This window comes from Rattus norvegicus, chromosome 5 (genome assembly GCF_021556685.1).
Source record: "Rattus norvegicus strain SHRSP/BbbUtx chromosome 5, alternate assembly SHRSP_T2T, whole genome shotgun sequence".
NCBI classification, from domain to species: Eukaryota; Metazoa; Chordata; class Mammalia; order Rodentia; family Muridae; genus Rattus; species Rattus norvegicus.
Window position 1 is genome coordinate 52398462 of NC_141538.1, and position 13197 is coordinate 52411658.

At 43.3% G+C, this 13197-nt stretch overlaps 1 protein-coding gene across 2 annotated transcripts in view; it reads left to right on the forward strand.

Annotated features, from left to right (window-relative positions):
- Window positions 1-12284, forward strand: part of Mdn1 (midasin AAA ATPase 1) — a 130536-nt gene extending 118252 nt beyond the window's left edge. The window contains exons 91-102 of one of the 2 annotated variants that reach the window (XM_087549665.1): window positions 84-185; window positions 965-1166; window positions 2468-2635; window positions 3018-3181; window positions 4200-4289; window positions 5152-5267; window positions 5834-6008; window positions 7901-7974; window positions 8427-8541; window positions 9174-9237; window positions 10436-10578; window positions 11053-12283. In XM_087549665.1, the coding sequence (XP_087405791.1) occupies window positions 84-185; window positions 965-1166; window positions 2468-2635; window positions 3018-3181; window positions 4200-4289; window positions 5152-5267; window positions 5834-6008; window positions 7901-7974; window positions 8427-8541; window positions 9174-9237; window positions 10436-10578; window positions 11053-11241 (1602 nt within the window). In that variant the 3' untranslated portion in view covers window positions 11242-12283. 2 annotated transcript variants of the gene reach the window in all.
- The last annotated feature ends 913 nt before the right edge of the window (window positions 12285-13197 follow it).

Below are 13197 nucleotides of genomic sequence, written 5' to 3' on the forward strand. Positions count from 1 at the left end.
CACTGAGACCCAGTGTCGGACCCAGGGTATCACAGCAGCCACGGCTTTAACTTCTCCCCTCCTTTTTGGTTTGGATTTCTTAGGAACATGGTAGTGGAGCTGCAGATGCAAACCAAGCAGAAGGCCATGAATCCAATTTTATCGCGCGTTTGTCCTCCCAGCAACACACCAACAAGAATACCCAGGTTTCTATCATTCTTTGATTAAATGTAGATGAAGGCAAGCAGAAAAAGATGCTGTGGATGAAGTGATTATAAATAGTAAGCGAAAGGGCTGGAGACGTCTCAGCGGTTCAGGAGGCCTAACTCCTCTTCTGACCTCCACAAGCTCTGCATGCACACACGCACACAACAACAACAAATGGCAACATTTCCAGGCTTGTCTGAAAAATGACAGGCTTGGAAAGAAGACCTCAACCAGAAGGCCTTCCCTGCTCACTGCTGTTGCTGCCATCCAGCACCAGCTGACCAGACTTCCTCTGTTACTGTCCATTGCTTTTCACACTTAACAGTGTTTAAATGAGGTATATTCGTGCTTGTGAAATTGCTATTCTCAAAAGGCAAACCAAATACTCCCCTAAAAGCCTGCATGCTGTTTTCTGGGGACTTCCCCAGACCAAGGGAATGACACCAGTTTCACACATACATACGTATGTTTCTTTGCTTTGTTGACTTTATTAATTTATATCATAAATCTAGTCATGGCATATACCTTTTATCCCAGCATTTGGAAGGCAGAAACAGGGGGTCAGGAGTTGAAAAGTTATCTTAGTTACATAGCAAATTCAAAGCCAGTCTGAGCTGGAGGTTGGGGGGGATAAAAATTATATAAGAATATAATAGCCGTTCTTTTAATAGCTGTATTGAATCCTACTGTTGTGTGGCTGTCCCTGGGAGTGAGCATTGGTTGTGTTGAGGTTTCGCCTTTGCAAATAAGACTCTGATGATCTCCTTAATTCCTGCAGAGTTTTAAGAGGAGACCTGGGCAGGCTGACAATGAACGCTCCATAGGTGACCCCAATGAGCATGTGCGTAAGAGGCTGAGGACCGTGGACACGGATAGGAAGACTGAACAGGAGCCAGCCCAGCCCCAGGCTCAGGTGGAAGATGCAGACACATTTGAGCATATCCAACAAGGCAGCGATGCATATGATGCACAAACCTACGGTATGGTGCTCAGTTATGCCACGTGACAGCCTTCTGGGCAAAGGAGAAGGGGAAGAAATAGCCATTTAACTCTTCTCTCAGTACAATATTTTGATAAGGCAGAAATGCAACTTGTTTCTGGTACTAAGGTGACTGTAGGCAAGTGTAAATACTCGGGGTTCTTGGGGTAAGCCCTCTATCCTCATGCCACATGCTGTAAACCTGGTGCTGGCCTTCAGTTTCTTGGCATTTAATGTTACGGAATGTCCTTGAACAGTGAACAGCCATGATAGAAATGGGGAGGGTGAGGTCAGTGGCCAGTCATCACAATTCCCCTGTCTCTGCTTTCTTCTCTTCCTGAAGTAAACTGTATGATGATGTGTACCTCTGAGCACAGGACAGAAATGGCAGTGCTGCGTTTCTCTCTGAGTTTCGAGCACCAAAGAGGAAGTTGGTCGTTGTGTATATACTTGGTCCAGACCCCTCGGGCTGGAGCGTGGGCTTGTTCCTTCTTCACATTAGGCAGTGCGCCGTGGCTTTTAATCAGGCGAGGCTCCATAAACTTGTGACGCTGCGTGACTTGAAGGTGATAGGCAGCAGATGGTGAAGGCATCCTGAGTTCTGGTTGTTAATTGAGTTGATGAGAGGACTTGCCTCACATGCACAAAGCCCTGGATTTGATGCCTGCCACTACATAAAGCTCAGTATGGTGTCTGTGACCCCATCACTCCAGAGACTAGAAGTTCACGTTTACCCTTGACTACAGAGCAGGTGTGCGGCCAGTCTGTATGTGAAGTCCTTTGTTGTGGGAAAGAAAGACACAGAGAGAGTGGATCATGCCTTGACATGAGTGTACTCTTAGCTTTTGCTATCAGAGACATGGTTATAGATTTTCTCAAATCTCTGAGACCTGTGAGGTCTTTAAAACTTGTCTAAGATTAAAATGCTGAGACTCCTTTCTCGCCCCCATTTTATGTCTAGTTTTTCTAGTCACAAGTTACTCCAAGCATGGGTCCCAGTAGCTGCTTCAAGTCACATGCCCACACTACACCCTGTCTTTTCTGTTTGTGTCAGTAAAAACCCAGATAAATGCAGCTTCTCTTTCCACGTGTGGGTATGTACTGTAACCTCTCTAGAAGCAGGTCTGTCAATAGAACAGCAGGAGGTATCTAGGCCAGCAAGTGTCTGGGCCCCGTGGTCGGTCAGTGGAGAACCAGCTTTAGTAAATCTTAGAAGGTGGAAGTGACAGAGATGATAACCCGTTCAGCATCACCTTTCTTTGCAGAAAAATCAAGCTTTGTCCCTCTATATACTGTTGGCAGATGTGGCCAGTAGTGAACAGCAGCAGACTACAAAGGCCTCCGGAGAGGATCAGGAGGAGGAGGAGAAAGAAGATATCCTCATGGATACAGAGGAGGAGCTGATCAGAGCAGAGGACACAGAGCAGCTGAAGCCAGAGGCAGTCAGGTCAGAGACTGCTACAGCCTCTGGTGAGTCCTTGCATGCTTTCTGTCTTCTTTGGACTGTTGTCAAGTCGACTCTTGGCTGTTTCCTATTCTAATCTCTGTCCTAGGTGAGTAATTCACCTATCATGATCTCAGAAAAGAGTCTTGAAGATCAGTCATCGAGGAGAAACAATTTCTGACAAATTCACATCTGTCTTTTTAAGTATGTTTGAAAAAGCAGAATAGTAAGTTCTTGATTATTATAGAGATTCCTTTATTACATAAGGTATATGCATAGAGTAAAGAAAATGAGGAAATGGAGCAGACAGAGACACGTGTGGAAATTGGTGATGGAGTGAGGTTTGAGTCCTTTGGGACAGGCACTAGTGACCACGTGATAAATGAAACTGTCTTTCTATGAAAATAGGCTCTAGTGAGATGGAGGTGGATATGCAGACGCTGAAGACAAAAGAAGATGAAGACCCAAGAACAACCACATCTCACCAGGAGATAGAGAGTGAGAGGCCAGAACGAAGCCGAGAGTCAACTATCCATACGCTCCATCAACTCCTTGTGGATACAGTTTTCCAAGTACTGAACTCATAGCTTGCTTGTTAACTTGTTAACTTTTAGTTTTAAGTTACTTTTATGGAAAGCTCATTTGGAATATTAAGTCTTACCAAAGTTTTAAGAGTACTTTGGTATGACAGATAATCTTTTAGGAAATGGTATATTGTTTGTTAACTACAAGTTGTGCCCAGACTTACCCATTATGGTGGCACTAGTTCTTGGCATTGGCTCTTGAGTATTGGCATTCCAACCAGGGCCACCACTTATTTACAATTGACAGTTTATGACAGTTAACTTTGGGGGGGGGGGGTGCAAGGGTAGTCAGTGAGGTTTGGTGTGTGTGCATGTGGAAGCCAGAGGACACGCTCAGGTTACATTCCTTATGAGCGATCCATTGTTGTTTTGTTGTTTGTTTGTTGTTTTGTTGTTTGTTTTGTTGTTTGTTGTTTTGTTGTTTGTTTGTTTGTTTTGGGGTGTGGGTTTTCTGAGGCCGGTTCTCTGGTTGACCTAGAATGTTCCAAGGAGCTAAGGCGGCTGAGCAGCCAGCTGCAGTTGTCCATATGTGTCTACCTCAGCACTGTGGATCGGCCTTCCTGGCTTTTGCTGCATGGGTTCTGAGGCTGGGATTGGGATCACACTTGTAAGACATGCACTTGCTAACTTAACCATCTCTCCCTAACAGGAGGAGCCGTGTAACTGAGCCTTGCTCCATAGTAATTTGACTTTGTGGAGATAGAGGCTTATCAGAAAGTAGAGAAGAAGCCCCTGAGGTTGTCGGTTGTCCTCTGGTCACCTATATGTGGATCACAAAAAGATTTTGGGTTTTGTTTGACTAGGCTATATTTATAAGCGATAAAAGTTCCGTTCATCTATTTGATCCTGAAAACAAGAAATGGAGTCATCTGATTTGCACCCTTAAGTTTGCTTGAGTTGTGGGTTCAGGCATACAACTGCATCAAGGTTACACCATAGGACGACAGTCAGTGATAAATTGCTGATTCCAATCTGGGCCACCACTTACATAGCTTTTCCTTCTTAGCCCTTTTTAAAAGATATCAGTGAGCTGAGACAAGAGATGGAAAGGCAGCTGGAAACATGGCAGACTCACAACTATGGGAATGCAGAAGAAGTAAGTCAGAGTTGTTTGGGTTTGTTTTTTGTTTTTTGTTTTTCACAAAATAACTTGCCTGAACTTTTTTTTTTAATTGGATATTTTATGTGTTTACATTCCAAATGTTATCCCCACCTGTTTTCTTAAAGACATAACTCAGTAGGTTCTTAGCTCCAGTTATCTTTGTAAAAGGCAATAGAGACTGTTCTGAGAACCTTCTCTAAGCTGGGCATCCATTGGTTCTACCTATTCTGTCACAACACCTGTAGTCTCATTAAAACAGACATATGTGCTTCTTTTAACTTGTATTGCTGGCTTTGTAAGGAATCTAGGCAAAAGTTGGTGCTATGTAGCCTCAAATGGTCTCCCAGATCTTTGCTGGCTATGTAGCGTGTATTTTAATGATTTAACCTCTAAATACACAGTGTATGTGCATGCCTATATCCTGTGTTTATCATCATTCTCCCTACCACGAATGTATTCCATGCTCTGCTGTAGTCAGTATGAGGCTTGTGTGTGTGTGGATCTGTGCTGTTGAGGGATCTGTGTGCACTGTCACTCTCCATTTTGAAAACCGATGCGTGTTCAGGTACCTGAACCTTCCCAGAGTCCTCATTCACAGGCCACTGTGCAAAGCATCAGGTCCAGTTCTTGAACTGGCAGGAGCAAACTGTTGGGTTATTTGTGAATCCCCATTGTTAACTGCCTGTCTCACTCGTTTTTCCCTTTTGAACTGCATGTTATGGGATTTGGGAGCAAGTGGGCTTTGTTTAGCTGGATTGCTGCTTGCTGAGAAAAGCTTTAAAGTGCTTTTGCTGAGAAGGCTTGTGCAAGTTCTCTGCTTCAGCACTTCAATAGTAATTTCTATTTGCTGTCCTAGGAGAAGGCCGCAGCTGAGATGTGGCAGAATTACCTAGTCCTAACTGCAGCTCTTTCACAACAGCTGTGTGAGCAGCTTCGCCTCCTACTGGAGCCTACACAGGCAGCCAAACTACGGTAAGTCTTCCCTGCTTGCGACTCTTAGAGGTCAGGGACAGTCAGTTCAATTACACTCAGCACTAAACATTTATGGTGTTGGCTTCTGGGTTGCTATTTCTGCTCTCTGGGCACTATTGTGTCTGCCACTGTCCCCCCATTAGCTGTAACTAGTAACACTGTGTGTGCATTTCTGTGATGAGGAAATACGTAAATGAAGGCAGCTTACATTCTGCTGTGTGGGAAACAGCCCTAGATGTGTGCTGCTTACTGTGCTTATGGTGTGTTATTCAGCTAGGATCAGAACCACAAAGATTTGGTCAAAGTTGTTTAGAACGGAAAAGGGAAGCAAATGAGACTTTGTATTTAATACAGAAAAAAATTACTCTCTAATTCTGTAAATGTGTTTTAGCTGTTCTGGAAAGGCTTGGTTATTACAGTCAGACCCCAGGCCAGTGCTCTGGCTGGCAGTTATAAAAATTGCAGTCTACATTGGATGTTTTAAGTTTTTAATAATGTGATTTTTGTCTTAAAATTCTGAGACCTGAGCCTGTGTTCATCTTTGCTCCCATTGGTTCCTATAACAGAGGAGACTATCGAACAGGGAAACGGCTGAACATGCGGAAGATCATTCCATACATTGCTAGTCAGTTTCGAAAAGACAGGATTTGGCTTCGTAGGACCAAGCCCAGTAAACGGCAGTATCAGATTTGTCTGGCCATCGATGACTCCTCAAGCATGGTAGACAACCACACCAAACAGGTAAGGGGAGAAGAAGCAGGCTCAGGACAGCTGGCAGGAAGGATGTGACGGCTCCATCTAGAAAGGGGTTTAAGATGGCACACCACGGGATTTCTGAAACTATTTGGTGTCTAGGGGATGCTAGTTCTTTACAGTGATTTTCTCAGCATACGCCAGCGGCTCCTAAGATGGCGGTGCTCTCCTGAAGACGCTGGAACGTGCCCTGAGTCCAGCTCACAGCCCTCTCCTCATAACTCTGGGCAGCTTATTATCAGCTTCACTTTTTTAAAAAAAAAAAGAGGATTCTAACAGTACCTATGTCGGTGATGAAAACAATTAAATGATGGATATGTAAAATACTTAGTTTAATGCTTCTTTAACCAATTTGTTCTAAAACTGCTGTCATTTATGCAGCAGGAGGTAATAAGAGTTTTCTTTAATTTCCTCACAGTTCAGCTTGTTCTTCATATGTGGGCACTGTGTTGGGTTGATTTATCAATATAGATGATAAAAGAATTGTTAAAGTCAATTCTGGCCAGAAACTGAAAAAAAAAAATTAAAAGTGAAGAGGGATTTGTTTTTTAAACCAAGTTTGCAGTTTTGGGGATTTGTTTGTTTGTTTTTCATTTCATTCATTTCCCTTCTCCTTTATACCAATAGACTTGTTTAAAGACAGGTATTTGATAAGAGGAATGAAAAAAACTAAGAAAATGATTTCATTTACAAAGGCTAATTAGCAATCTTGTCCGGTTTTTCGTGTCTTTAAAGTTCTGTCTCTGTGTAAAACTTTAGAATGGAGTGCTTTGACTTTTAAATCTCCTTGGATTTGCTGCAACTGTTTCTTTAGCCAGTGCACATCCCATGTCTAAGATGAGATGCGCTTGTGTTGCACTAATGCTGAAGTGTGACGGTTGTGTGCTCCACACCAGGTGTGCAAAGGGCTGCATTCAGCCTGGCTACCTCACAGCTTAGGGAGCCAGGTGGAGGCCACGGAGATGCCTCAGCTCCCTGCCTTATCGTTTACTCATTACCCTGAAGTTTAGGGCCCACAAGTTGGCAACCTTGTTTCTTCCAATAAGTTAGGCGTGCTAGTAGCCATTTGTAAATGAGTAACAATTTTCTTCTTATGCTTTATTCACAATGGGCTAGATTTTTCTTTCTTTCTGTGACAGGAGTGTTATTTTCAAAATGAGTAATTTTGTTTCAAGGGATTTCCGGTTGTCTAGCTGACTTGATAACTTAAGTTGCTTTGAGCCTATCTTTAAGCTGCATGGGGTCTTTTGAGTGGTGAAGCACAAAAAATGAAAATAAAGATTAACCACAAACATATACTCTCCCCTTCCACCAACACTCTTAAGCCGTAGTGTTATAATCAAGGGTCTTAATTGGATTTGTTTTCTCTGCCAGCTAAAGAATTAAAAGGCAGGAGAATTCTCAAGCATTGAAGGCAGAATCAACACTGAAGGAGGGCATTTGCTGTAGGCAGGAAGCATGCACACAGTAGACAGAGAGAAAGGTTCTCTGCAAAGTTGACTGGAGACTTAGAAATTGGAAAAACTCTGGCAATAAAATTTGTAACTCAGTTCTTATGTCTGAGTCTGCCACATGAGAATTAGTTCAAACTCTTACAGTCTTTTATATGTTAACTAAAGTTAGGCTCTGCCATGGAAAGAAAGGAAAATTTGCATTTAAGGAACATGTTTATCAATACCACTGTGGTTACATAGTATAGAGCAACCATCCCATCAGTGTATTGCAGCTAAACACAGGAGGACTCCTGCCTGAGTTGGTTGTATGACGGTTTGGTACTATTGTTCACCTGTTTGCTATACAAAAGATGTTTTCTGTGAAGTCTTGAAGCAAACTGATTTAGGGGAATTTTGATGCCTTAAACTCTTCTTTCATCTTCGTAGCTTGCATTTGAGTCGTTGGCTGTGATTGGTAATGCTCTAACCCTCCTAGAAGTGGGTCAGATTGCAGTGTGCAGGTAATGTTACCTTTCACAAGTTTTTGTTTTGTTTGTTTCTGTTCCAGTGTACGGGGGTTTGCCTTTGTGTATGTCTGTGTACCACATGCATGCAATACCCTTGGAAGCCAAACAAGGCATTAGATCCCTGGAACTGGAATTACAGATAGTGTGAAGCACCCGTGGGTGGTAGGACCCAAACCTGGATGAGATGCTCTTAGCTGCTGACGCCATCTCTCCATCCCCTAATACTGCCTTTGGTTTTTGTTTGATTGATTTATCTCTTCAGAACAGGGTTCCTCTGTAACCTTGGCTGTCGTGGAAATTGCTTTGTAGACCAGGCTAGCCTCCAACTCAGAGTTCTGCCTGCCTCTGACTCCCAAGTCCTGGGGTTAAAGATGTGGTCGCCCCAACCTGTATTGCTTGGGTCATGTGGCTGAAGAGATCATATTGTGTCTGATTTTTCTTTCAAGCTTTGGAGAGTCAGTAAAGCTGTTGCACCCATTCCATGAGCAGTTTAATGATTCTTCAGGGTCTCAAATTCTACGGCTCTGCAAATTCCAGCAAAGGAAGACTAAGATTGCTCAGGTATGCTGATGAAGTTGAGATTTGTTTTGCACAAATTCTAAAGCTGATAGTAAGAGACAATTTTTAGAACTTCCTGTACACTTTCTGGAACTAGGTCAGGCAACATGACAATACACAGTAGTAACTTCAGCCTGTATGTCACTAAAACAGTTCCCTCAGCTTCCCTTAACCAAGTGTGACTCCTCTTTCTCACTCCTCAAAGATCATTGACTTTAGCCCAATAGAACAGTTTGAAACATTTGAAAAACAAAGTTTTTCTATTGGTCAGGTGGGTTTGGGCCTGGTCTCTCATTAAGCCTAGAGACAAAACCTAAAACCTAGAGATTTCTGAAGAAAATGAAACAGCAACCTTCCATTCTTAGTTCTTGCTATTTTGCTCAACAGGTTTACTAACTTGAAAGAGGAGGCCGCTTTGTTCATGGCTGCTCATGTAATTGTCTTTCTTCCTTTGGAGTGTCCTGTTGAACACTAGGTAGAGTCACTAGCCAGTGACAGTCCTGTCTGTCCTTAAGCGTGTCAGTGCTCAGTGGTGCACAGTAGGAAGACAGTCCTAGGTCAGAAGCCATGGGAATCTCTGTAGTTATGAAAGCGGAGCTTAAATAGTTGTATTAATTTATGCTGGTTCTGTTTAGTTTCTAGAATCTGTAGCCATAATGTTTGCAGCTGCCCAGAAGCTATCACAGAACACCAGTCCAGGTGAGCCACATTCTTCCTCTTTGCTAAGAACTGCTTCTCTCTCTCTCTCTCTCTCTCTCTCTCTCTCTCTCTCCCTCCCTCCCTCCCTCCCTCCCTCCCTCTCGTTTCTTTTATCTCTCTGTGCTATCTTTTGTTTTTAACTTGTGAGTTAATGTGTACATGTTCACGTATGTACAGAGCATGTGTTGGGGGGGGCCTGCCTGAAGTGGACTTTGGAAGCCTTCCTTGAAGACTTTTCTTTGTTTATTTGCTCGTGTATCTTTTGAGACAGGGTCTTTCACTGAACCAGGAGCTCAGAGCCAGGCTAGCCATCACACCGCAGGTTTCCTTCTGTCCCCCACTCTCCAACACTGGGCTTACAGGCATGCATTGTCACACTTGACTTTTATGTGGGTGCTGGCAATCCAAAGTCAGGTCCTCCTCCTTGCATAGGAAGCATTTTACGAAATGAGTCATCTTCTGAGTCCCTCTAAGCCCCCATCACCTTTTAAAATATTCTCTATAGGAAAAAACAAAAAGATGGAATTCTGTCATTGATGGAATTCTTTATTCATTATTTATTCTGAAATTTATGCTGAACTCATTTTAAGTCTTATAATTGATAGTCACTAGTTACAAATTGGAACATATTTATATGACAGATTAAGTTCAGAGCTGGATAGGAATAAGGTGTGTGTAATATAGTATAAAGTTCACACTCACTATAGAACATAATCCAAAAATGATTGCTTTCAGGCTTGAAATATAGCAGTAATTTAGCCCTGATTCTGTCTGGTGAAGAGGGAAAGGGAAAGAAATTAGGGACATGGAATTGTCCCTGGATAGAAAAGTCCAGAAGACAATATATGAAATCTGGAAGAGATAGTTCTAGGTTACTGATTTGGCCACTTCTTGTGGCCTGTTCATCTCTATGACTGCTGAAGTCTACAGACTTAGGCATGTAGGTCACAGAACAACTTGTGCTTCTATTGTGTGAGTGTCAAGGGATGGACCGAGCTTGTCAGTAAACAGCAAGTGCCATTCTCTCCTGTGGCCCACATGTGGCTGTGCTGACTGACTGGGTGTCTTGTCTCTCCTGTTTGTGTGAGAATGTGGCAGTTCCGGGGATCTGTCTGTCTTTAGAAAGCCACAGATGGCTTCCAATTGCTAACATAGGTTTTGCCTTTTCCCTCCCTCCTTCAATGCATGGCTTCTGCAGAGACTGCCCAGCTGCTCCTCATAGTTTCTGATGGCCGAGGCCTTTTCCTCGAAGGCAAAGACAGAGTCCTAGCAGCGGTCCAGGCCGCCCAGAATGCCAACATCTTCGTCATTTTTGTTGTGTTGGATAATCCCAATTCACGGGTGAGTGAGCGAGTGCCAAAGGCCGCAATTCTGCAGAACTTGTTCCCAAGTGTAGCTGCAATTCTGTCCAGGGTTGCTCCACACAACCCTGCAAGGTGAAGAGTAGTCTTCCCAACACAGAAAGAATCGTGAGTAGGAGAGCAGAGATTCACGGTTGCAAAAAGCCCTCCACTGGAGTATAGTTTGCCTCTATGTGAACAGAGTAGTGGTTGTCACAGTGGCCCTGAGCTCCTTTAAATGGAGACCAGTCTTTCTCATACCATCCTAGCAGCTGACTAGCTACAGGTTGCACTGATCATCAGTTTCTTGTTTGTTCCTCTTCTTCCTTGAAAGAACTGAGCTTCTTCCTTGAAAGAAAGAGCTGCCTTCTTCATAAACATTTTGGAAGTTTCTCTTATGTCAGCTTTTCTTGTCAACTAATGAACTAGTCGAGGATCTATTTAATTTTTCCTCTAAAATGTCTTTTGTTAACAGGATTCTATCTTGGACATTAAAGTACCGATATTTAAAGGACCAGGAGAGATGCCCGAAATCCGATCCTACATGGAAGAGTTTCCGTTTCCATTTTACATCATTCTTCGGGATGTGAATGCACTTCCTGAGACCCTCAGTGATGCCCTCAGGCAGTGGTTTGAGCTGGTCACTGCATCTGACCATTCCTAGAGCAGAGCACAGTCTGTAGGGAGGCTGCGGGAGCACGGCACCTCCTCTGGAGCTCCCTTCCACACAATGTTGTGAACTCAGTGCTCTCATACTACTTCATCTTAGATCGGATTTTTTAATTATCCAACAGTTACAAAAAACATTTTTTTAAAATTGCACTATACATTTGTATTTACAACACAGAAGAGCTTAGTGCAAGCTCTCAGACTCCCTGCTGTACTGGGCACAGAAAGATCACATTGCGCCTTCTCTAGAGCTCAGCCACTTGCTTTCCTCTGCTCAACACCTTGAGAAATGAACCCAGGATCATGGGCTGCATATGCCAGCCCTTTGGACAGAGACTAAAGGGAGCTGGACTCTGGTCCCTGCCTTGAGCTCTACATAGAGTCACTTGGTTGACATGTCTTACCCTGCTTAGAAGGTAGAACACTTAGATGATGTGTTCTCATAAAAGCAGCCAGCAAAGGTGATCATAGAGCTGCACAAGAATGAAGCAGCTGTTTGTGCCCTTGCCAGTGGCTGCCTCAGGAGACTATGCAATAATGGACAGGTGATTCTTGCTTGTTCATTCTCGGGCTGCCATAGCCCCTTGTTGTAATTTATTTCTTTAGCCAGCCTTCCCCCGGTACTAAGAGGAAAATTGTTCCTCATACTGCTTTCGAGCTACCCAAGCCAGTGCCATTGTGGAAGGCTTAAAAGGACTCAGCAGCTCGTCCTCCTCTCACACAGCACAGTAGTCTTAGGTTTGCTTCCCTTGAGGCCGGGGCAGTTTTACTTGGCCAGAAAGCAGTGTTTGAATACTTGAAATCATGTGTTGTATTCTATTTAAATGTTGTCTGTATACATTGTGCTGTACATCTGTCTCCATATCTATTTGCAGATGACACTGTGAAGTGTGCCACCCTTATGTGGTGGTCATCAAAGACAGATTGCTTCTTGTTTAACAAAGTGTCCTAAAGCATGGACTTAAAGTTATATTATTTTTTATTCAAAAATGCTATGCAGTTTATATTCTGAAAACTATTAAATAATTGTTGAGTTAGTCTTTGATCATTCTTAGTGGAGTATGAAAAATATGACAGGATTGAAAGAGTGTGCCTGGGCATTGACCCTATTGCTGATCAGACCGTGCTAGCACACAAACTTGGAGTTCAATATCAACTGCTCAGTTCTGTGACTCGGGAGTTGCATGCAGGCTTTGTAGCAAGGGAAAGGGGTAAGTTGACAGCACCGCATGGCATGGTATAAAGATTCTGTTCTGTGACATAACTCTTCACTCACGTCGCATTGACTACAGTTGCAATCAGCGTGTCTAGCCGAGAAAGGGCCTCCCAAATCATGTACTTACTGTGATTTCTTGGCCCATAGAATAGTGCTTGGGGTTTGGGGCAGAAATCGTATAAACAGGTGCCATTTCAACTTGGGATGTCACAGGAAAGGGGATGGTTGGGCTTTTTGCCCCAACCGCCTATCTGCAGCTACCCAGTCTGGCCAGATAGCTAAGGCCTCATATTTAAGCACTGTCTGCATGCTGTCGTCATGATCTTATTCAGATAACGTTCCCATCACTACAGCTGCAAAATCATCTAATCAGAAAAGCCTATGAAGGTGGGTGTAGTGGTGTAGTGCACACTTTATCTCAGCACTTGAGAGGCAGAGACGGGTGAATCTCGTGTTCCAGGATCACATAATATCAAAAGACGGTGAAAGTGTATGAAGGCACAGCAAGGGTGATCTTTGGTGTTCTCAAGTAGTTGTAGGTCACATAGCAGCAAGACATTGTCACTGTATAAGTACAATGTGTGATACTTAAAACAACTACGAGGTTAGTATAATCTTATGAGACCACCACCAAGTATTGTCCTGCATTGGTAACTGACAGTGTCTGTCTTGGGTAACAGACTTCATATATACTAGTAATTTTTGACACCATTTATGTGAAATAATATACTGTAT